The following is a 25801-nucleotide window of genomic DNA, read 5'->3' on the forward strand; positions in this document are numbered from 1 at the left end:
TATCAGGTCTGTATCTAGATTCATATTTTTGCATGTGGATATCCAGTTTTTCTGGCACCATTTGTTGAAAGACTATTCTGTCTCCATTGAATTGCTTTGCTGTCTTGTCAAAGATCAGTTGACTGTATTTGTATGGATCTGTTTTTGGACTCTCTGTTCTATTCCATTGATCTGTTTGTCTGTTCTTTCACCAATATGACAATGCCTTGATTACTGTAGCTGCTTTAAATATGTTTTGTAACCTTGCACTTCCAAAAAAGATTCGAGATAGATTACAATTTCAGTTACATAGGAAACAGGACAATTTTAATAAAAAGACAAAAATTATTAAACCTAAAAATATTGATTCTTCTGCCAGTGGATCCATTCTTTCAAAAGCTAGAAAACGAAGAACTATTACAGTGGAGTATGGACAGGTCTAGGACTTTTTACCGTCTGGCATGTATTTGACAACACTGAGAATTACACATTTAGATAGAAATACTGAGCTTGAGTTATTCTTGAATGTTATTGTTTTCCTTTGCATTTGTGATAGTGTTGCATAGTTATTTATAGTTCATTGGAGATACATCTTTATATGTTAGTTATTTTAATAACTGAACCAGCAACAAATGTTTATTGAAATATCCATGTATGCAAATCTGACTACATTCTTTTGCATTTTGTTTTAGGTCAATGATGCCTTCCTTCACGTGATACAGGGGAAATCCATGGGCAAGGTGCTTCTCGCTCTTAAATAAATCCTCACCTCAGCAGCAAAGTTAACATGTCCAGATCAAAACTCAACATCTTTCCCGGAAACCTGATTTCCCTTCTGTGTTTCCAAAGGTGTTACCACTTTTCTTACTAATCCAAGTTTAGAATCTTGGAGTTACCTTTGATTCTGTTTACTAATTGATCCTAATTAATGTGGTTATATAATTTATTGTCCAAACTTGGACCTTTTTGTGAGTGAAAGGATGCCATTAGTCATTACATCAGGAAAACATACCCCAGGCAGACCAGAAGGTATGGTCAGCCTACTTGATGTTTTATGAAATGTATTATGAAATCACTATTGCCAAGTTCTGTCATTTCCACCTCTGGGATATCTCTCACATTCATATCTTCTTTTCCATTCTATTTATGCTTCATCTGCTGTCACCAGTGACCTTCTAACTGCTTTTCCTACCTTTAAACTACTCTCACCACCTCCATCCTTGTGATGCATTATTGCCATGGTGATCTTCCTGAAGCTTAACTCTGATTATGTCCCATTTCAGAAAACCCACAGTGGCTCACTGTTGCTTGATGGTGGAGTTCAGACTCTTTGAGCTAGCATTTCATTATGACCATGACTTTTCCCTGCACCACTTTGCAGCCTTATGGCCCACAGTTCCACTGGGCCCGAAGTATGTACTGAACTTTCCTGCCTCTCTTATTTTGCTCTGCTTGTGCAATTTTTTCTGCCCTCCATTTCTGTCAAATATAAACCTTCCTGACCTCTAACACCTACGCCTGTCATGTGCCTTTACCATCAGGCAAGGGTCAATCTCTTCTCTTCCTCTTCTACCTTCCTGTAGCTTCTCCCCAGGAGTTGTCACATTCTGCCTTGAATCATAAGGAACAACATGTGTAGTGGAATGAACACAGGCCTCCGAGTCCAAGATGTAAGTTTAAATCCCAGCTTTGGAGGTGATTACTTAAAGTCTCAGTGCCTTCATTGTTCATCCTATATAAAGTGGATATTACAATATTTACCTCGCAGAGTCATTGGGAGCTATACATGCAGTGATTGGGTAAAGCACCTGGCACATGGCAAGCAATTAGCAAATTCTGGTTACTTCTATTGCTTTCTCTTCTCTTTTCCCAGCATATCGTAAGTTCCTTGAGGGCAGGCACCATGTATGATTTACCCTTGTACTTCCCACAGTAGTTTCCATAGTGAGTTACCCTTAGTAAATGCTCAGTAAGTTGAATTGAACTTAAATTACCTGTAAGTCTGGAATTGTGGGACTAAATTAAGAATATGTTGCTCTAGAAACACCCAAATGTCTATCGATGGATGAATGGATAAACAAAATGTGGTATACACATAATTAAATATTATTCAGCCTTAAAAAGGAATGAAATTCTGATATGTGCTACAGTATGATGAAGCTTGAAGATATTATATGTGAAATAAGCCAGACAAAAAAGGACATACTATGTGATTCCACTTATATGAAGTGCCTAGGGTAGTGAAATTCATAGAAACAGAAAGTACAGGTTGACATCCCAAATCTGAAATGGGAAACGCTCCAAAATCTGAAACTTTTTGAATGCCGACATGATGCTCCAAGAAGATGCTCATTGGAACCTTTCAGATGTTAGATTTTTGGATTTGGGTTGCTCAGCTGGCATAAAGCAAATATTCCAAACTCTGAAAAAATAAGTCCAAAACACTTCTGATCTCAAGAATTTTGGATAGGGCCAGGCATGGTGGCTCACGCCTTTAATCCCAGCACTTGAGGAGGCTGAGGCAGGCAGATTATCTGAGGTCAAGAGTTTGAGGCCAGCCTGGCCAACATCGTGAAACCCTGTCTCTACTAAAAAAAAAATACAAAAAATTAGCTGGGCATGGTGGCATGCACCTGTAATCCCAGCTATTCAGGAGGCTGAGGCAGGAGAATCACTTGAACCCAGGAGGCAGAGGTTACAGTGAGCCAAGATTGTGCCACTGCACCCCAACCTAGGCAATAAGGGTGAAACTCTGTCTCATTTAAAAAAAAAGAATTTTAGATAAGGGATACTTAATGTGCAACATATGGAATGGCAGTTGGAAGCTGGGGAGGAGAGAATGGAGAGTTATTGTTTAATGATACAATGTTTCTATTTAGGAAGTTGGAAAGTTTTGGAGCTGTGGTGATTTTGATTGTGCAACAATGGGAAGGTACTTAACACTGCTTAGCTGTACACTTAAAAATGGTAAAAATGATAAATTTTATGTATGTCTTATAGCAATAAAAAATGTTAAAAAATAATCATGTTCTCCTCCTTTCTAAGTGAATCCATTCAGGGAAAAGAACAGGAATGTGTGTAGCCTGCCTAGCTTAGGCTGAAGTCAGCTCCAGTCTCTGCTGGCATCCTGGTTTGCTGGGAGAGGTCCTGTACTTTTGCTGGGTGCTAAACATTGTGCTCTATTCCTCCTACTGCATGAGTGATAATTCTCAAAAAGGAGGAGGTGGTGTAGGGATGAAAACAGGCACCTGACACAACAGAGACATGTGGGTATTTCCACTTATTCTTGATAAAGTCTGCTTCCAGTAAATGTGGTAAGAGGCTTTGTTTAGAAAAAAGTATATATATTTTTGGAAGAATAGAATGGTAAGATGGGGATTAACCTTTGAGGAAAGAATTTGAAATGGAGAAATTAGCAGAAGGAAGGGGGAGGAGAAAGATGTCAGGGAAATCACCCACGAGTGTGTTGTGGGCCACATGGTACTTCCACGAGGGCCAGTGCACATGCTGCCACCTCTTCCGTGTCACAGGGGGTTAGTTTCAGCCTTCTGGGAGCTTCATGCCCTGTGATTCCATTTCATAATAGGCTTCCTCTCACCTCCCTTCCCCCAACCCCATTTCATCTTAATATGAGCTATTTTTATATTTAAATGAAAGTTGGTTTTCAAAAATATTAAGAAAGTAAATTTTGAGCCTTATTTTAGAGTTTTGTAACAGCCTTTGGCATCACCGAAGACATGCTGGATAGATCGTGGGAGAGAAGACAAATTAGGATTGGGAAAAGTGTATGAGCCCAGCCAGGAGCTGCCTTTTCCACTGCTGAGAGCTGATAAGTAGGTGTCACAAGTAATAAAGATCTATTGTCCCCAGTTCACTAACATCAAAATGATTTAGATAGAAAGAGGCAGTCATTTAGGAGAGTGAGTTTTTTTAGATTTAACAAGTTTTGGTTAGAACCTCTAATGACCTGTTCTCTGCTTGCCTCTGTTCCTGTTTCATTGGAATGATTTGATTTGAAAGCATTTGACTCATATTTTAGTCATCGTTTGGTTGTTCTACCATCTGAGCCATTAGTTAGTCTGAAAAAAGAATCAATGCAGCTCCAAGTGACAGTATATATTCTATATTCACAGACTTTTGCCCAGCTCTTCCTTGTAGGCTGCTGCTGGAGGAATCATGCCCACACGCCCACCTCCCCTTTTTCAGAAACTGTGGGACTCTCCACCTGCACAACCAAAGTGAGGTTTTCTGCCATTATCTGTGGAATGATCCTGTCCATGCACCACCAGTATATTTGTTCCTGGTCTTTCCTCTATAACCCGTGTGAATTTAGAAAATGACCTTTTCTGTTTGAGTTATGGTAAAGATAATAAGGGCTGTTATTTGAGAAGTGAGGGATAGCAAGGTGCTTTCATGTACTCAATTGTATTTAATTTAAAGCAATTGGAGTAAACTAAGAAAAATTCATGCTATTATATTTTTTCCCTAATTTTCCTCCCAAGTTTATATAAAAGAATCAATGCCTTTTTTTTTTTTTTGAGATGCAGTCTTGCTGTGTCACTCAGGCTAGAATGCAGTGGCACTATCTTGGCTCACTGCAACCTCCACCTCCCGGGTTCAAGCGATTCTCATACCTCAACCTCCCAAGTAGCAAGTACTCTCTACCATGCCCAGCTAATGTTTATATTTTTAATAGAGACAGAGTTTCCCCATGTTGGCCAGACTGGTCTTGAACTCCCGACCTCAAGTGATCTGCCCATCTTGGCCTCCCAAAGTGTTGGGATTACAGGTGTGAGCCACCATGCCAGGACAGCAATGCATTTTTGAAATCTCTTTTGTTTATAAATGTGATGTAAAACCTAATTAAACAAACAAATCCGGCATTTCCAATTGTTCTCTTCCATTTTGCCTCTTCATCAGAACTTACTGCTAGATTGAAGGTCTGGCTTGGAAATTAGCTTGTTTGTAGAACTGTATCCTTGTTGAGGATCATACAAAGTGGCTTTTCTACCTCCTTTTCACTGTATTTAGAAATGGTCAGTTTCCTGAACTTCGGTGAACTGTATCATTATTTTAAAAATGGCATTGTTAAACTAATTACAACAATACCATATGATCACTGGATAAAGTCAAACCCAGAAATTTTTAAGTAGAAATTGTTATCCTATTTTTCCTCTTCCTTGTCTCATTTCCATTTTCCAGGGTAAGCACTTCAAGCAATTTGGTGTTAGTCTTGAGTCTTGCAGACCTTTTTAAATACAGCCTCCCACACCCCCCCAACAAACACAGAGGTTTTTTTTTATTTAAATAAATATATACACATATAAGTTTTAAAAATAGTATGCATACTGTTCTGTAATGTGCTGTTTTAAATTAATAATATAGACATTCGTATTAGTATATAGAGTTATCTCTTTTTAACAGCTGCTTAGTATTCCATAGTGAGGTATAATGACATATAATCATTTCCTCATTAGTGGGCTTATTCATATTCACATAAGCATTTATCGATGGGCTTCTGTGTGAGCAAAAGTTTACACATCTAGTAGGGGAGACAGACATTAATGAAATATATAAAATCATGCTAAACTGGTGCCATCTGAGGTCTAATGGAGGAATTCAACTCGGGAAGATCAAGAAACTTCCTTTGGTGCCATCTGAGGTCTAATGGAGGAATTCAAGAAACTTCCTTGAGGAAAGACTCTTGAGCCTCCATCTGAAGATGGAAGCTTCTAGGAATTTAATCCTAGTGATTTAGATAGGGAAGAAAGGGAATATTCCAGGACCCTGTGGCTAGTGAAAGCTCAGTGAATAAAGGGAGCTGAAAGGAGTCTAGTGGGCTGAAGCTTGAGAAATGAAGGCTACTGTTGTGAGATGAGGCTGGTGGTGGGGACCAGGTTAGGCAGGGATGTGCAAACAAGTTATGGGAGTTTTGACTTAATGCTAAAAGCAAGGGGGTGCCACTGAAGTGTTGTAAGCAGAGGTGGGACAGGCGCAGCATGACCAGAATGGCCTTTTGGAATCTCTTCAGCTATAGTGGGAAGAAGGGATTAGAGAGGAACAGTTAGGAGTCCACTAAAGTCCAAATGAAAGATGGTTGTATCCTGGACTAAGGTGGTGGTGATGGGGAAGGAGAGAAATGAACAGAAGGGAGAGCGATGCACGAGATGAAGGTGAAAGGACTTGATGTTAAATTGGATATGAGATAGGGTGGGGAAAGGAGAGGGAAATGTCAAGATGACTCTTACCTCCTAGATGTTTGAGAAAAGGGACATCAGAATTGGGTTTTGGCAGTGGAGAGAAGCTATGATGGGGCAAAAGGTTATATTTTGTAATTATTGAGATTTACAGGACATGTTAAATACCTGTCTGGGGCTCCAAAGAGAGGTGTGGCCTAGAGATGTAACTTTGAGAATCATTTGCAAGGAGGTGATATTGATACCTGTGGTGTGGCTTAGATTAACCATGGAGAGTGTGTAGAGCCAGAAAAGAATAGGGTATAGACTAGCCTTGAACATGTTTTCTTTCAATAGAAACATGAATTATTTCATAACTGCTGTTTATTACCGAACGTCTTAAAGAGGGTAGTTTGTGATTTAAAATAAGTGGCAAGTGAATATAAGGAAGGATGCAGTGCAGAGCTGCAAAAGCACTATTTTCTTGATGAAGGGCAGGGACTGGGCCTTCTAGCTCTAATTCTAGCTCTTTGATCTTGGTCTAGTCACCTTTTTACTTTTTTCATGTGAAAAATAAGGATCACATGTTTTCTCTACCTTGCATGGTTCATGTGAGGGTCAAATGAGATAATGTATGTAAAAGTGCTTTGCAAGTTATTTTCATAATAGGTTATAAGGTTGCCTTTTACCAGTGTATTTAAATTCATTTCAGAGTTCATTTCATTTTATTGGAGCAAAAAATGTATATTTTTTCAGCATAAGCTGGGCTGACATGGAGCAAAAGAATTGTTTGATTTTTAAAATGGTCTCTCAAATATTTTTACATTTTAGCTAAAGCCATTGTGCTCTTTTATACAGAAGATTAGACAGAGTGATGGGAGCCCAGTGATCTGATGTCCTCAAAGAATTACAGAGCCAGACAAGGTCTAGAGAAGGACATGTAAGTTGATCAAGAGGGTAGAGAACATTCTTTGTGAGTGATGATAAAAGGATTAGCATTCTTCATTCTGGAAAGAACGACACAGGCTGAGAGGGGAATATGATTGAGATTTATAGGATAATGAAAACCTAGGATAAAAATATGAACTTATTAAATCCCACAGCGTAAGAACTAAGGACAACTTTAACATTTTAAAGAAATATTTTAGGGCAAAGTAAAAGTAGCACTTTTTAATGGAAGAAGAATAAACATATAGAACTTACTACTCAAAGTTTGCTAAGACTAAAAGCAAATATTATAAGAGATTTATATTGTTGGAGGATAGATTCATATGAGATTATAAAATGAAATCAAAACTATTTGGTTAAGTCTCCCTAATCTGTTAGGATGACCATAGGGAATGACTATCAAACTTTGCTGTCTCTATCTGGCATCCTTATGTAAATCAAGATTCCTGAGTGTACATGCTGGAGAGTAAAGAGCACAGAATTTGGGCTCAGGGGCCTGGCTGCAAGTATTACCTCTGTGACCTTAGAGAATCGTTTCTCTTTTGTGAATCTCAGTTTACTCATCTGTTTAAAAAAGAAGGAGGGAAGGTGATATCAACTAACTAGTATGAGAGATTCAAATGAAGTGCTGTTTCTGAAAGTGTTTTGCCATTGATAAATGGGTTTATCCTTCAAATGTAAGAATTTCCTTTTATTGTAGCATTTCCAGTTCTATGCCCTTCAGGTGGGATAGCCCTTGCTGACCCTAGCCTAGTTAGGGAGCAGTACTTGCCAACTCAGAAATAGAGAGGATGGAGGGCAGAGAAGAATCTCTGGTCCTCTAGGGAGGTGGAGAGAATGCAGATACCTGTTTTCTGATACCCCTTTCCCTCTCTGGGAAGATCTGGAGGGTGAACTAAAGGTAGGGAGAAACATCTTTCTTCTCCTTTAGATGTTTTGGTTGATAAGAAGCCACTTAAAAGATGGGGGAGTGTTTGATTTTGGGTAACTTCTTGGCTTCCTGTGGATCTTAGGAACCCTGAAAAAGGCTAGTACAGGGGTTGGATGAGAAAAACCGTGAGGACTGGTTTCTTATGGCTATCATTGGTTTAGGATTTAAAGGAAAGAGAAAAATTCTGCAGTTCACTAAGGCAGGAAAGCTGAAGGAAATCTGGGAGCAGGGGAGGATCCTTTGAACTCCACGTGTATCTCTTGGGAATATGACTTTGGCAGAGGGGGCACACAGCAGCAGGAAGAGAGAACTGATAGCAGATAACTTCCTATCCCCTCCATAGCAGATATGAACTGCTTCACCTGGCTTTCAAGCACTACATCATACACTCTCATCTGATCTTATTTCCCATGTGGTATAGTGGACAGAGAATGGCTCATGAGCCAGGAAACCTTGGATTGGAATTTTTGCATCAGCACTAATTAGCTCTGTGAGCTCAGAGTTTCCCATGCATAAAATGATGATAATAGTAATGGCCGTATTGCTGAGTTGCTATGAGGATAAAGTAAGGTTATATTTGTGAAGCACTTAGCATAGTGCCTGGCACATCACAGACCCTAGATAAGTGCCAGCTTTTGTCATGACCCACCAGTACCCTCTTCTGTAAGGAGACTGATTGCTAGACTATGAGCTCTATGAAAGTGGGGATTGGGATGCTTTTTTGTGCACCGTCGTGTCTGTGGTGCACACCAGAGCCTGGAGGAGCAAGTCTCCATGTTCCAAGGTTCTGTCATTCCCTCAGTGAAACCAGCTTATATTGATGGTTCTCTCCTCAGAACTCCCCCACAGCAATTCAGTCCTCAGATAGCTATAGATTTGTGTATTTGACTTGCTGCGTTGTATTTGTTAGTCCTGTCCTTCAATGATGTTCAGCAAACGGTGAAATGATCCAGGTCTTGGATTAGAGATGCCACCAGGGAGTCAATTCCTTAGACATAGGACTTCTGTTATATCTGATACTTTCTCCCTGCACAGGATTCAGTGCAGCAAAGTGCCTGTCTTGCCTCAGACCTGAGGGAAACGTACTGTTCTCATGTGCTGCCTTTGACATGTGACACAGTAGGGTGCTTTGCGGGAACCTCTCCCTTTGAGGACCTGCCAGACACATTTTCTGGCACTTACAACTGGAATTCCTTCCTCATTCCTAGTACCTTTGAGCTGATGACAAAGCTGTGCAGGGTGTTAGTGTTACTGCTAATTTGTCACAATAAACATAAAGCAACGCTCAGAATACCTTTCTCAATATTAAAACAGCATTTACATGTCAATTGGTGCCACTCTCACGTAATGTGCCATGCTTGCTTAAAAGATTCCCCTTCTTTTTTTTTTGTTTTGAAAATTGCGAGAGCCAGCGGTAAAAGCTGGGATAGGTTTGCTGAATTTCTTTCCCCCTTTCTTCTCTCAAGAAAAGGTGAAGGGCAGTGCCTTTCTGGAGCAGTGTGAGGCAGTGGCACTAGCCCTTGCATGTCTCCTGTTTGGCATTTCTGCTCATTTCTCAGGTCGGTTTTCTGATTCCAGGCCACCCTTTACAGATCTGATGGAGCTGGGAATCACTGAGATCCACCCGGGATACCTCCCTACAGCTTCCAAGTCAGGGTCAATAACCTGCTCTTCCTTATAGAACAGTTCTCTTTTGACTTCACCTTGTAAAAATTCTGATTTATTTATTAATTTCATTTTTATCCTCTCCTTTGCTTTAAAGGTTATCTTTTTTAAGTTAAAAATATCTGCAAGGAGACCTTGTGATCCTCTTCTCACTGACCCAGATATTTTAAGAGCAGGTATTTTAAGAGACTGACAGCTGCTTCTCATCTGGGGATTCAGGCCAGCTCTCAGAGCTGATGAGCTAAATGTGATAATAAAATATTAATCCTATTTCCCATACATGAAAGACTCTTCCTATTTTTCTTTACCTATCCAAGCCCTACTCATCCTTCAGTGCGTTGTAGAAAAAGCTTTGGTGTTGCGGATAAAAGACTTGTGTTCAAATTGCCTGAACCCAGGAGGCAGAGGTTGCGGTGAGCCAAGATCACGCCATTGCACTCCAGCCTGGGTAACAAGAGCGAAACTCCATCTCAAAAAAAAAAAAAAAAAAAAGACTTGTGTTCAGTTCTCAACTTGGAAATTTATACTGTCTGACCTTGGGCAAGCCACTTCATGTCTGTGAATCTTGGTTTCTTCACCTGTAAATCAGGAATGCTGAGACTTTCACAGAGTGAATGTAAAGGGTTTAGGGTTCAGCCAGCCTGGTAACTAGAATATACAGAACGGAAATACCAAACTCCAGAAGGCCCAGTATGAGTAATCCTCAAACACTGATTTCTCCTATTTTTATATTTCTGTTATTGAGTCTATCTACATCATACAATTTAACAATTAACTATACCTTGTCTTTCATATGTGGCTCTCATTTTCTTCACATCCCCAGCTGGTGGCTAAGCACAGGAGGGTGCTGTGGATTTAATTTTTCTTGTGCTAACATTCCAATATTAGGCACTTAATTCTTGATAATTGATGGATGGAGTACACTACCCATTTAACGAAATTTGGGTTCTGCCACACAACACAGGTTATTTGTGTTGTCTTGACCAGTCCAGTTTCACTGCCTGTTGCTAATGATGAGATAGCAGGACATACTTGAGGCTTTCATTCTCTTGTTTAATTGTGGCTTCTCATCAAATATATGTGTATTCAAAGACACTGCTGATCTGCTATGAACAGAGAGAGTTTGTTTGGCTTGTTGGCACACTGTGACGATGGGTTTTCCCGCTGGAGCTTTGTTTTTTCTCTCAAGCAGGTTGGAGGAGGCCCATGGAGCTGTGTGTGTGCCGACCAAGACTGTCTTTCTCCTGCCCTGACACAGAGGGCCAGAAAGGAGGCCTATGGCTGACCCTCTTCTGGCTGTGGCATATTCTCAGTGGAATTCATAGTGGCTCAAAGAGCTGGTGTTATTTGGTGGGAACCCCCATTCCCAGCGGTCATATCGCTTTTACCAATTGCCTGCTGTGGGTTGAATTGTGTCCCCCAAAAGATGTGCTGAAGTCCTAGGCCGTGGTGTGAATGTGATCGCATATGTGAATGTGACCTTATTTGGAAATAGGGTATTTGCAAGTGTAATCAAGTGAATATTAGGCCATGCTGGATTGGGTCAGCCCTAAATCTAGTGTTTGCCATCCTTGGAAGGAGAGAGAGGGATTCGGCCACACACACAGAGAAGATGGTCGTGTGAAGATGGAGGCAGAGATTGGGCTGATGCAGCTACAAGCCAGGGAATGTCAAGGCTGTCTGGGAGCCCCCTGAAGCTGGAAGAGGCAGGAAGGATTCTCCTCTGGAGGCTGCAGAGAGAGCATGGCCCTGCCCACACCTCGATTCCAGACTTCTAGGCTGCATTGTTCCTCATGGCCACACGCAGGCTATTGCTTCTCCCTAACCCTCCCCACAGCTTGGAAGCACAGGCCATGGGAATCTGTGTAAGCCTCTGCCTCCTGTGCTGTGGGCTCCTCCCAGCCTGCCGTCATTCTTGTCACTCTTCCCACCGAGTGAAGCTTTGAGCCCCTGCCGGCTTTGCTTGGTCTCCTCACCTCTTCTCTTGGTGATTGCATTCTCTTGGAGAATAAATTTCTGTTGTTTTAAGCCACAGAGTTTGTGGTAATTTGTTATGGCAGCCACAGGAAACTAATATGCTGCCCAAGAGTCGAGATATAAAAGAGAAGCTCTAATTAGAATCGACTACCACCTTCCCCTGTAAGGTGTTGATTCTAATCCCACCGTGCCTTACCTGGTGATTATCTGAGTACGGGGCTCCCAGGCCCTTCCCCTACACAGCTCTTACGGTTCCTTGTTTGACTTCATCTTCCAGGCTCCTGACCTGGAATATCCTCAACTTCACTGTTGTGCTCCAAATGATGCCTGACTCACTCCTGGGGACAGGGGGACTCCCGTCAAGTGTACCAGGGCCTGAAAGTGGGGTAGGTTTCTGCATTGCCCCTCATGGCGACTCCCAGGCTGTTGCTTCTCCCTAACCCGCCCCCCAGCTTGGAATCACAGGCCATGGGAATCTGCTTAAGTCTGTGCGGGCCGGGCGCGGTGGCTCAAGCCTGTAATCCCAGCACTTTGGGAGGCTGAGGCGGGTGGATCACGAGGTCAAGAGATCTAGACCATCCTGGTCAACTTGGTGAAACCCGGTCTCTACTAAAAATACAAAAAATTAGCTGGGCATGGTGGCGCGTGCCTGTAATCCTAGCTACTCGGGAGGCTGAGGCAGGAGAATTGCCTGAACCCAGGAGGCAGAGGTTGTGGTGAGCCGAGATCGCACCATTGCACTCCAGCCTGGGTAACAAGAGCGAAACTCTGTCTCAGGAAAAAAAAAAAAGTCTTCTGTGCTGTGGTTGGAAGCTTTGAGTCCCTGCGGCTCTCCTTTGCTCTCCTCACCTCTTCTCTTGGTGATTGATTGTCCACGTATGTCAGTCAAGCCCACCCCTGGCTGTATAATTATTTGGGAAGATTTTTTAAATGCCTGGCATTACACTTCTCTCCTCCCCTTTCCCCATTTCTACCCAATTAAGCCCAAATCTTAATTTAAGGGGGTGGGGGGGTTGGAGGCATATGTATTTTTATTTTATTTTATTTTATTATTTTTTTTGAGACAGGGTCTCACTCTGTCACCCAGGCTGGAGTGCAGGCACCATCTTGGCTCACTGCAACCTCCGCCTCCTGGGTTCAAGCGATTCCCCACCTCAGCCTCCCAAGTAGCTGGAACTGCAAGCGCACACCACCATGCCCAGCTAACTTTTGTATTTTCTGGTAGAGATGGGGTTTCACTGTTGGCCAGGCTGTTCTCAAAATCCTGACCTCAAGTGATCCACCTGCCTCAGCCACCCAAAGTGCTGGGATTACAGGTGTGAGACCCCACACTTGGCTGGCATTCATATTTTTTAAGAGCTCCCTGGTCATTCTAGTATGTGGCCAGGTTTCAGAAGCTTCCTCCTGCCTCAGCCACTCACTCTGTCATGCTGTGGTGATTGGCATTCCTAGTACTTGCTCCAACCTCAAAAATACTGATTTCTGGCATCCCATTCTGACTACCACCTCCCCACTCCAGCTCTAGAACCCCGACTCCAACCATTGTCTGACCTTGCCAGGTTCACTCATCCATGTACCTTTTCATTGTCCATCATGACCCTCAGGCTCCCCTTCCATCCTTCCTTTCCCAGCCTAGGTCCATGGTCCCTGTTCAACTCCCTGGCTCTCGTGTTTCTCTGATGCTTTCCCCTGGCAAACCCCAGACCTGGTAAAACTCTACTCACCAATTCAGGTCTGTATCCAGGCACCAAATCTCAGAGTGTGGCTGGATAAAAATACATAGCTGGCTTACTGCTCTTAATTTTATGCACAGAGCTCAAGTGGATTCTCAGTGGTGCCTAGTGGTGCTGCCTCATTTCCCTAGTTAATTCACTTTCCTATTCTTTGAGAGGCTATTTTACACCTTCTGTCTCCAAACCAACTCCCTCTAGCATCTCTGCCTCCTCACTCTTCCAATAGGCCCAGCTCGTCTGCCTCCAGACGTTTGCACTTACAGTCACTGTGTCTTCCACACTTCCCTCTGCCATTCTTGCCGTGAAAAACTCTTCACTGGATTCATTTCCACTTCTCAAAGCAGTGTTCCCTGACTCCTCTGCCTAAAATAGCCTCCCGCCCGGCCCTGACACTCTCTATCCTCTGACTCTTCCCTATGCACTTACCCCCGCTGGCATTACATGATGGGTTTATTTTTGTTCACTTGTCTGTCTCCCTCCCTAGATCCTAGGCTTATGTAGGCAGCACACTTCTGGTCCATCTGGTTCACCTCTACATCTACTACACCAGGAATAGTGCCTGGCATACAGCTGGCTTTCAGCGAATGAACCAGCGAATGGATGAGCCGAGCAATGGGTCTATGTTAAGTATTTTTGAACTGCTAACTGGTAATTATTCACTCTTCACAACAACCTTTAAGATAGTTACTATTAACCCCATATCACAGATAAGGAAGCTGAGGCCCAGAGAGATTCAGTGATTTACCTGACATCATGGAACTAGAGAGTGGCAGAGCCAGGACCCAGCCTGACAATGTGGCTTCAGAGTCCACGCACATAACCACTGTGACACACTGCCTTTGCTCTAAAAAGGGGCTTTTTCACGTTTCACAGTCATTCCTGGAAAGTTCAAGATGTTTCAAAATACTCGACTCAGTCTTACGGTGGGTAAACATGAGATTTCTCATCTATTGTAAATAAGTAATTTAGTTTAAGTAGTGGAGCTTAACATTATTTCAAGAAGAAACATTTATACTTATTTTCTGCCATGGGTTTGGTTTAGTGAATGAAGTCTGAGCTAATACTTCCAATCTGCTGGTGGTGACATTGGAAAGGATATGCCTATGAAATCCAAAAGGTGTGTATTCAGGAGCACATCAGTTACTGCATTTTTCACTTTTTTTTTTTTTATAGAAATGGGGGTCTCGTTATGTCCCTCAGGCTGGTCTCAAACTTCTGGCCTCAAACGATCCTCCTGCCTTGGCCTCCGAAAATGTTGAGGTTACAGGTGTGAGTCACCATGCCCGACCTTTCTTTCTTTTTTCTTTTTTTCCTTTTTTTTTCGAGATGAAATCTCGCTTTGTCACCCAGGATAGAGTGCAATGGCATGATCTTGGCTCACTGCAACCTCTGCCTCCCAGGTTCAAGTGATTCGCCTGCCTCAGCCTCCTGCTTTCATTTTTATTCTATTGTTTAGTTACATGCAGACAAATCTAGTAACTTCCCTAGTTTATCCAAGCTGTCTGAACCAAAGAAAACGCAGGTTTATGAGTATGTGGATGTATGCTTTATGCACATCTTCCAAGTGTATCTCTTTTTAAGTAGGGGATATGTGTGGGAAATGAGACTGCAATATTGTCTTAGAATTGGGGGTCCCAAGTTCCATGTAAACTAAAGGTCAATATTATCAATAAAAGCATGTGTAGTACAAGTGTTCTTAAATATGTGCAACATTCACAGATAACAAATCTTTTAATGTTCCTTCTTTCTTTTTTCACTCATCTTTTTTTCTTCACCACCCCAAGTTAATTTGAATTCATCGCCCACTCCTGACCTCTCATAGCACTTAGTGTTGATATCACACACTTGGCATTTGTGTACATTCCGCTCTTTATGGATATCTACCTGTATCCTTAATTTCATCTAGTTGAGTAATTATTAACAACCTAAAGTAGAATAATTGCAAGACAAGATGGCAAATGCAGGCCATATTTAATTATTCTTTGCATAAATCTCAGGAAGTGCTCTTTGCATACAAAGCAAGAATATGGTAATTATGAGTGTCTTCTCTAATTATGACAAGCCACTTTTCATAAGATCTGCTTTTAATATTTGCAGCACAATGTTGTGGGATCTTTGAGAGCCAAAAGCCCTGAGTTCTACTGTATGACCTTGGCAAGTTATTTACCTTTCTGAATCTCTAATTTATTTTATTTTTTTGAGACAGGGTTTCACTTTGTTGTCCAGGCTGGAGTGCACTGGTGTGATCACAGCTCACTGCAGCCTCAACCTCTTGGGTTCAAGTGATCCTCCCACCTCAGCCTTCCAAGTTGGCACACACCACCATGGCTGGCTAATTTTTATATTTTTTGTAGAGACAGGTTTTGCCATGTTGCCCAGGCTGGTCTCCAACTCCTGAGCTTAAGTGATCTGCCTGCCTCAGCCTCCCAAAGGGCTAGGATTATAGGCAAAAGCCAAGTGCCTGACCTGAATTAATTTTTATCTAAAATGATGGGTTGAATTCGAGGTAAATGCTGTTGTTTGATTGTTTGCCCCCCAAATCCATGTGTTGAAATCCTAACCCCCAAGGTGATGGTATCAGGAGGTGGGGACTTTGGGAGGTGATTAGGTCGTGAGGGGAGAGCCCTTATGAACGGGATTAATTCCCTTACAAAAGAGGTGTAAGGGATCTCAGTCATCCTTTCTACCACTCAAGGTTACAGTGAGTTGTCTGCATATGAGGAATGGGTCTTCATGAAACACTGAATCTGCCATCCTCTTGAGCTTGGACTTTTGAGATTCCAGAACTGAGAGGACTAGACACCTGTTGTTTATAAGCCACACAGTCTGTGGTATTTTGTTATAGCAGCCCATACAAACTGAGACAAGATCCTTTAAGCTTACAAAAAATTTTTAGGACTCTACTTTGAATTATTTTTGTAGTTGAAGTAAAAGAACATTTCTTTTTAAAAAATTATTTTGAAAACAGTTCCACAATTCAGAAATTTTACCAAAATCAGGCGCTTTCCCTATTTAACATTGAGAACTTCCTCCATTCCAGGATAATAAATACCTAATATATATGTGTCTTCTGCTTCATACTTGTATATACTTCATACACAGCCATTAAGGCAATTGAACAACTTGAATTTTCTATAATTTTCCCAATTAAAAAAACTTCCATCGTCTATATAATTAAGATAATTTTAGCATCCAGGTGCATTCATATGTCTCACATAATTTTGTTTTGTTTTGTTTTGTTTTGAGACAAGGTCTCACTCTGTCACCCAGGCTGGAGTGTAGTGGTGTGATCTTGTCTCACTGAAGCCTTGATCTCCCGCCTCTCAACCTCAGCCACCCAGGTAGCTGGAAGCACAGGTGTGTTTAGGAGTTCAATGTAATAGTTAGGTTCTCTTTGGAATTCTCATTTACAAACACAAAGGGGCGTGTGTGGTTTCTGTAATTTCATAGTGGCCTCTTTTATTCAGACCTTCTCAATATGGTGGTCAGATCATGTTTCTAGCCTCAGGAGCTGCATATTAAGCCATTCCGATGGGAAACTGCTACTGAAGCAGAAAGGTTCTGGGCAGCTGACGTGGCAACACAGTTTACAGTATCTGCCAGCTGTGAGTAACAGCAGGCTGTGATGTTGGGATATAGCAACAGCAGCAGCAGCAGCAGCAGCAGCAGCTCCTGATTTAGGGGCAATCGATGTAAGTACTTATTTTCACCATTAACCAATTAACACAAACCAAATGCAAATTGAAGAATGCTAAGAGGGAATACAGTTCTCATTGGAGACCCTGCTAGCAGACTCATTTGAGAAACATTTGGCCTCAACCAGAATAGAAAGGCATTAAGCCAGCACATGGTTTTCAGCAAAATGAAGAACTTCACAGGGTTTTGCTTGAAAAAACTAACTTCAATCGTGGCAATGCCACTTTCCAACCCTAACTCCTTGGAGTTCCTTCATACTCTGGCAAAAGCTGTTCCCTGGGGGATGGAATGTATTGTTAATGTTCGAAACAGCACGTGATTTCAACTTACCAGAAAACTTCAGGCAGGTTTGATTATGGGAAGACGAAAGGAGGCTTAGCAGTTACAGTGTTTGAGCAGAGGAGAGAGGCTGTTAAATATTTTAAGGAGGATTCAAATTGGTTAAAACTGACTTAGGGGCGTTGTGGAAACTTTTGTTCTCAGGCTATATAGATGACTAGGGGTGTGGTGCCTGCCAACCCCATGACAAATGAAACTCCGGCTTGGATCTCTTTACAAGAGGTGGCTCTATGGCTTCTGTTGCCAAGGCTTCCACACTGGAAGTCATATTTAGAGTTTCTAGTATTTTCAAAGTTCATAAACCATGTATTTATGGATTGGTGATTTTTTTTTTCCTTTCTGTCGAGACCTTTAACTCTAATGTTTGGCTCTGCACAAAATCTCATAAGTGACCAACAGCGGCTTAACCTGAGTGTGGTTAACTTATTAACAAACATATTTTTGATTGTCACCTCTCTGTGCAGAGGATACCTAAGTGAACAAGATGGATAAGGAGGTCACTGCCCTTGCGGAGTCTGCTGCCCAGCCAGAACAGCAGATGTTATGAGAGGAGAAATGAACACTGGGCTGGGAGTCGGGGGACCTGGATTCGGGTCCTGGCATTGATCCCAGTGAACCATATGGCACTCTGGGCTTCAGTTTATGTGCTATAAAATGAATGTGTTGGGATGGATAACCTCTTCAGTAATTGATTGCTCACCTAGTGTGAATTTTCCCCTTGCTGAACAGCTTCTCACACAGCATTGCCTTAGCTCCACATCCAATTTGAGGACAGGCGCTTTATTTCTGAAATAGATCTCACGTGTCACCAGCCAGGCCTCATCAGATTGAGATATTCTATAACAGAAACTTAAAGGATTCTTGTAGATGGGCCCATTTACAGTACAACGTTGATAGGAAGAATAGATGCTTTTGAGAAAGATATCTTAAAGGGAGCAATTCCACACAGACTCACCTTAAATATCTGTTTCTGTTTTCATATGGTTACTGAGTTATTGATGGGAACAAGTGCCTTTTCAGCTGCTGCTGACTTTTGAGAGGCAAAGACACAAAAGCTTAACTCTTAAGAAAATGAAATTGCTTGAAATAAGTGTGACCCGCCGGGCATGGTGGCTCATGCCTATAATCCCAGCACTTTGGGAGGCTGAAGCGGGTGGATCACGAGGTCAAGAGATCGAGATCATCCTGGTCAACAAGGTGAAACACCGTCTCTACTAAAAATATAAAAATTAGCTGGGTGTGGTGGCGCGCGCCTGTAGTCCCAGCTACTCTGGAGGCTGAGGCAGGAGAATTGCTTGAACCCAGGAGGTGGAGGTTGCAGTGACCCAAGATCGTGCCATTGCACTCCAGCCTGGGTAACAAGAGTGAAACTCTGCCTCAAAAAAAAAAAAAAAAAAAAAACTAAAGAAAAGAAAAGAAATAAGTGTGACCCATAGGCTTAAGGTTTAAAAGAAATTTAACTGAGTAAAAAAGAAATAAAACAGAAAAAATCAGCCAGGCTGTGGTTTCAAGTAGAATAGAAAATACCCACCATTGGAAGCGGTGCAGTGCAGCCTCAGCTTCTAGAACTCGCCATCATCCGTTTAGTCCTTTTTGACTTTGGAAATTATGGGAGATTTGTAACATGTTAGCAGAATGATGGATCAAATCCATTTTTATTTTTTATTTATTATTATTTTTTTTCGAGACGGAATTTCACTCTTGTTACCCAGGCTGGAGTGCAATGGTGCCATCTTGGCTCACCGCAACCTCTGCCTCCTGGGTTCAGGCAATTCTCCTGCCTCAGCCTCCTGAGTAGCTGGGATTACAGGCACGCGCCACCATGCCCAGCTAATTTTTTGTATTTTTAGTAGAGACGGGGTTTCACCATGTTGACCAGGATGGTCTCAATCTCTTGACCTCGTGATCCACCCACCTTGGCCTCCCAAAGTGCTGGGATTACAGGCGTGAGCCACCGCATCTGGCCCCAAATCCATTTTTAAAAAGCACAATTTGTATGTAGACTTACTGTCCATCAGCCCTGCTAGCCTAGCTCACAAAATTATCTACATGGGCAGTCATACTCTTGCTGCCTCCCTCCTTTCCCCAAGACAGAGGTGTACTTCCTGACCCGGAACAAATCCCTTCTCTTGGATTACCTATCCACATACGCCTCCTCTGGAACCACCACACTCATCACTCAGTTCCTTTATTCTCCTGTGTCTTCAGTCTTTCCATTGGCTTTTCACCACAGGTACAAACATCTTCAAGTCTCTCCCATTTTATAACATACAAACCAACCACCCACCAAACCAGCCAACGAACAAAAACAATCCCTCCTTACTGTTCTCCCCCTTTTCTGACCCTTTCACCTACCCTGTGGACTCCAGTGGGCACTTTGGAGTTCTTACGGAATTTGATGTCTTACTGTGTTTGTCAGTCTCTCCTCCTTTGGTTGCCTTGGACGCTGTTCTCACTTTGTCTTCTTAGTCTTCATTGACTTCTCTTCCTCTACTTTTTACCTTAAAGTCTTATTTTCTTATTTTGAAGTCTGTGCTCTTCCTTGACAAACTCACTTATATCTGTGATTTTAATTATGACTTGTGTGCTGATGATGCCTAAATCAAAGCACACAAATCTTTAGGAGAGAAGCGAAGTATAAACAAATGAACACAGCCCACCGCAGATGTGTGTCTCTGCAGACTTCTCTTGGGAGCTCTTGACTCAAATTCACTGCCTAAGACACCCCAACTCACCATGGCCTTTCCTGAATGTAGCTCTCTCTGAGTTGGCTGCTTTTCCCTCTGCATATAATAATGTATGTAACTTCTACCCTTACACATACCACATTTTACTAAAGTGATTAGTTTACTTTATTTGCCTCTCCAGTTGATGATGAAAACCTGAGAAATAGAATTATGTCTTTATTTCTGTATTCCTAATGCCTCCAACACGAGGCACATAGTAGTTATTCAGTTATCAATTATTGAACGAATAAATGGTGGGCAGATGGCTGCTTGCTGCTCTAGGTTGACATTCCATTATGTCTGTCAACCCAGTGAGAAACATCCTTCTTTCCCAGTACTTCAAGCATAAGTTCTGGGTGCATGTTTTTTGGAATGTCTCTGGACATGTGCCGACTGCTGAGTTAATCCCATGGCCAGGGAGATGCAAGACTATTACTGTCCAGGTCTAAATTTTGTGCCCATTCTTAGAGCAAGAGACAGAGCAAGTCTCACACATGACAACTAAACTGAGAGGGGGCAGGGAAGTTCATAAAAGGAAAATTGATAATTTATTACCAGAAGCCAGAGTGTAGGGTGCTGGCAGAAATGGCAGGTATTCATCATAAGTATGTGCAAAGCTCTTCAGTGGATACCCTCTTCAGTAATTGATTCCTCACCTAGTGTGAATTTTCCCCTTGCTGAACAGCTTGTCACACGGCATTGCCTTAGCTCAACATCTCGTTCAGGGATGGGCACTTCCTCCGCTGCCCATTTAGCTTTTATTATACCAGTTATATGATAAAATGTCATATGATCCAATTTTAGCTTTTATCACAGCAATTATATGATAAAAGCTAGGGGGTTTGCACATGCTTATGAGGAATGCCTGCCATTTCTACACTCCACTCTTCCTGTCCAGGTGCCAAGCAGGGACAGTCTTCAGTATCAACTCTCAACTTTTATTTGCATTCTAAGCTCGAAACACATTGAGCATAAAACCCATTACAATGCTGCAAATGTACCAGGTCTTCCTTTGCCTCTTAGCCCTCATTACGTCCATTCTGCCCACAACACATTCTCTCTTGCTCTCCTTTCTCTCTTTCCAGGATAAGGCACTCTCATCCTTCAAGTCTCAGTTGAAACAGCAGAGAAAGCTTCTCTGGCGAGGGTTGACACTTTGCTTGTGCATTACATCTGCTTCTCACTGTCATCCTTTCCCAGCACTTACACTGGAATTGCCTGTTACCTAGGCTGTGTCCCCATTAGGCACTAAACTCCAAGAAGATAAGGAGCAAGTTCACCTTGTCCACTTAGTGTGGCCTGAATTTAACACCTAAAATGATGATTGGCGCATAGTAGATACCCAAGGAATACACAATAAATAAAGTGCTCATGGGTTTCCCACCCATCTTGGTTATTAAATAGGAGCACAAACTGTTTTGGGTTTCTTCCATATAGTTTTGAGGCTGAGCAGCTTTCTTAGAGGAGCAATGGAGATTCAGTTCATACAGGAGAAAAGTCTTTCTATTGTAATAAGTGAATTAATATTGTCTAAAATATTATTTGGTGAATGAAAAAGATAATTAAAAAAAACTCTCCCAGGCATGAAATTGTACCACAGTTAGATTCATTTAGTGACATAATTTATTTAATGAATGACATCTGGATCAGCACTAGGACACGGTGTCACAGTGTCATAATGTTACGGGGCATACAGAATATTGCATCCTAAGTGTAAAAGGGAATGCTTCTAGCAAGCTTGTACAGAAACTACATCACAGGAGCCTTGTTGCATGCAGAGAATCTGCAACATTCATTTATCGGATGCTCCCAGAAATAGTGAACTTAAGCCATTTCCCTTGTAATGACTGCAGACATGTATGCTTAGTGACATGCTTTGGCTGTGTCCCCACCCAGATGTCATCTTGAATTCCCACATGTTGTGTGAGGGACCTGGTGGGAGGTAATTGAATCATGGGGGCAGGTCTTTCCCATGCTGTTATCATGATAGCCAGTAAGTGTCAGGAGATCTGATGGTTCTATAAGGGGGTGTTTCCCTACACAAGCTCCTCTCTTTGCCTGCTGCCATCCACATAAGATGTGAGACTTGCTCCTCCTTGCCTTCTGCCATGATTGTGAGGCTTCCCCAGCCATGTGGGACTGTAGTCCATTAAATCTCTTTCTTTTGTAAATTTCCCAGTCTTGGGTATGTCTTTTTTTTTTTTGCAAGGGAGTTTCCCTTTTGTTGCCCAGGTTGGAATGCAATGCTGTGACCTTGGCTCACTGCAACCTCTGCCTCCTGGGTTCAAGTGATTCTCCTGCCTCAGCCTCCCGAGTAGCTGGGATTACAGGCATGTGCCACCATTCCTGGCTAATTTTGTATTTTTAGTAGAGACAGGGTTTCTCCATGCTGGTCAGGCTGGTCTCGAACTCCTGACCTCAGGTAATCCACCCACCTCAGCCTTCCAAAGTGCTGGGATTACAGGAGTGAGCCACCGTGACTGGCTTTGGGCGTGTCTTTATCAGCAGCATGAAAACAGGCTAATACACTTAGAAAATCATCTTGTTGTGCCCTTCAGTGTCCTCCAGAACCTGAAACTTGAACTTGCTTTTTGGAATCATAAATGGCTTCTATGGAAATTGCCCTGATGTGCTAAATTTAGCATTAGAACAGCACTTCTAGGGAGCTTTGGTATATTTGCAGTCACTCATTCCAGAATGAGAGAGCAAGGGATGTGAATGGCATTAAAACACATGTCTGCATCCACACTGTACACACTTGGGTCATTTCTGTATATGGAACACTGGGCAGAGCAGTAGAACCTGCAAAATGGTATGAGCCTTTATTGACCGATAAATGGGACAAGGAAAAATTATCCCATTTGTCAGAAATTAATCTTTGAGTTCTTGTTTTTATGATTAAATATCTATCTATCTACTCTATCAATCATCAGGTTGAATGAACCTATTTACACTGACTAATAACTTTGAAGGTTATAGTTATTATATTCACATGAAATAGATTTTAAATAATTGCATTTTTGGTGTTAAATATATTACATGACTATCATTAAGCCATATGCTCTTCTGAGCAAAAGCATTCTACTAGAAGACCTGTGGTTGATTTTCTTCTACTTGATGACTGATACTGACACACTCTGTGAATTTGGTAAAAGCATCACTTTTATTGCCTCTAAAATGGGACAGTCTACTGATGCCACTGGGTAATAAAAATAATGAGCTAAGGATAGGCATCTCTGGGAAAGATAAGCTATGACTGCAATGAATTATTATGAGAGGGCAGAATAAAAATTAAAAACAATTCAGATTAGATTATGTCAATAATAAAGAATAGCTAAGATAAAAGTTAAATATGAACTGCTATAATAAAAGCCAAATAAGAACATATACTCTGAACAGCCTAGAAACTAACTCTTCTGCTATTCATGTATTTATTTATTTGAGACAGGGTCTTCTTTGACACCCAGGCTGGAGTGCAGTGGTGTGATCATAGTTCACTGCAGCTTAGAACGCCTGAGCTCAAGTGATCCTTCCACCCAAGCTAAGACTACAGATGTGAGCCACGATGCCCAACTAATTTTTTCTTTTTTGTAGGAACAGGATCTTACTGTGTTGAACAGGTTTCGTGAACTCCTGGCCTCAGTGATCCTCCTGCCTCAGGCTCCCAAATTCCTGGGATTACAAGCATGAGCCACAATGCCCAACTAGAAAAAGTGCTACGCTGTTTTAAACAACATTGACAACAACCATTTGTTGAACACTTACCAAGGCTGAGTGCCTTTCCTAGATCATGCATTCATTTATTTGCCAAATACTAATTGTGCACCTCCTTCGTGCCATGCACAGTACATTATCTCATTTATTCTACAACAACCTTGTGAGGACATCCATTATTATACACTCATTTAGCAAATGGGGACACTTAGCCTGAGAGGTTAAATAACTTGTGTGAAGTCTCATAGCTAATCAGCAGAGGCATTGGAATCCAAATCCAATTCTGACTGCAAAGCCTGAGCTCTCAACTCCCATAGTATACCAAAGTCATGAGCTTTGAATATAGTTTAGCTTGTTATACCTTTAACAGAATGTAAGAAACGTGAAAGAGAGAAAAGCAAAGTTTTATTGAAAACCCACTCCTGTATTTAATAGGCACTTGCAGTGGTGTTTTTCCATATATCATTTCATCCACATCACAGCCCTTTTAAATGAGATTTTTCCAAAGGCACGTGGCTAGCAAATGGTGTGGTTACAACCAAATCCAGGTTTTAATTCCTGTTTTGTTTCCTTTGGACCTTTGCTACTTCCCAAAATGACTAAGGAAAGGACAGTTTTTAGGGAGATATAAACAAGATCGTGATTCTCTACCTGGAGAGGAGCAGACTGCTGAGTGGCATGGGGGCTGTCTACCTCTTCAGACAGCTGCAGTGAGAGTCCGAGTCACATATGTGACTGTGTGTGTCATGCATCAGGAAGAACATCTGGACTCTCAAATACTGGGGTGTGTTTCTGTACGGAGCCTGAGGACCTACCTTCCTTGAAGGACAAACACCACCCATCTCAGGTAAACTGAGAGTGTCACTGGCCCCTTGGGTACCTTGTAGTGTCATATAATGTGATAATTTTTACCCAACAGTAGAAAGTAGTTGAAGTTCTATGACTGTGTAAATGAAAGAGCTGTGTGTGCATGAGGACCTTGGCCTGAGTCTGTCTGGCTTACACACTGACTCACCTACAGAGATGGAGACTTTCCACAGATTCTTTCCAGCTCATTGGCTCTGTATGTCTGAAGTCTGCTTCTGTTTGGAGTGCATCTCTCAAAATTTTCCATGAAATGGCAGGGAGTAACTTCTGGGGGTACAGGGTATGTGTGTGTGTATATGCATCTGTCCTATTGCAAATGTAAAATTTCTTTGAAGTATCATGCTTCATCTTTAAAATTAATGCACATTTGAATTTCATTCAAAAACATTTGTATTTGTTTTAAATGAAGATATTATTAAAATTGCTTAGGAAATAAAATTGGTGAGTATCCCGTGGCATTCTGAATTGTTCCTGAAACAGCAAGTACTCCAGTGTGAGAAGCACTGGGTTGCCTTTTCTTAAAGTTTCTAATTTTGTTGTATTCACCTTAGCCCATTATTTTTTTTTCTGTGTCATTGAGAAAACACATTTTCTCTGTTTCTTCTTAATCTCATGGCTCAATGAGGGCATTGGATTAAGTGTCAAGGAGGAGTTGTAGATTTCATAGTAGTGATGAATAATCAATTAATCCCTTAGTGATGACTTGTGCAGAATACTTCTTCCTAGGCAATTTATGATATTTCCAGGGAAATAATAACAGTTAACATTTATTGTTAATTTTGTGATTTGCCAAACACTTTGTAGGGCTTTAATCTAATTTTATCCTTATAATAACTCTGTGAGGTAAGAGGTTCTATTATTATCCCTATTTTACAGATGGGGAAAAGGAGGTGCAGAGTAACTTGCCCAAGTGCACACAGCTGGCATAGTGGGGCTGGGATTTGCACCTGGACAACTTTATTCCAGGACCACCAAGTTGTCTTGCTCCTTTGGGGAATTTACATCCTTTCAGCCTGCAGCTGAGAGAACATTCCAAGAATATTCCAGTCC

The 25801-nt window shown here is 41.8% G+C and overlaps 1 protein-coding gene and 1 long non-coding RNA gene across 10 annotated transcripts in view; one reads left to right on the top strand and one right to left on the bottom strand.

Moving 5' to 3' along the window:
* Positions 1–11724, top strand: part of LOC100389509 (quinone oxidoreductase-like protein 2) — a 34796-nt gene extending 23072 nt beyond the window's left edge. For 5 of the 8 annotated variants that reach the window (XM_078356248.1, XM_078356250.1, XM_078356251.1 and 2 more), the window contains one exon: positions 10892–11724. In XM_078356248.1, coding sequence (XP_078212374.1) covers positions 10892–10984 — 93 coding nt within the window. In that variant the 3' untranslated portion in view covers positions 10985–11724. Of the gene's footprint in view, positions 1–671; positions 2103–10891 lie in introns of those variants that run through there. The other 3 variants (XM_035280166.3, XM_035280168.3, XR_004736644.3) reach the window with 2 other exon arrangements.
* The window catches only part of LOC128930116 (uncharacterized), a 45658-nt gene that overhangs the window by 13229 nt on the left and 6628 nt on the right, over positions 1–25801 (bottom strand). The window contains exon 1 of one of the 2 annotated variants that reach the window (XR_008477768.2): positions 13671–13770. The exons of the other annotated variant lie outside the window; for it this stretch is intronic. This is a non-coding gene — a long non-coding RNA (uncharacterized LOC128930116). Of the gene's footprint in view, positions 1–13670; positions 13771–25801 lie in introns of those variants that run through there. 2 annotated transcript variants of the gene reach the window in all.

This window comes from Callithrix jacchus, chromosome 18, assembly GCF_049354715.1.
Source record: "Callithrix jacchus isolate 240 chromosome 18, calJac240_pri, whole genome shotgun sequence".
NCBI lineage: Eukaryota > Metazoa > Chordata > Mammalia > Primates > Cebidae > Callithrix > Callithrix jacchus.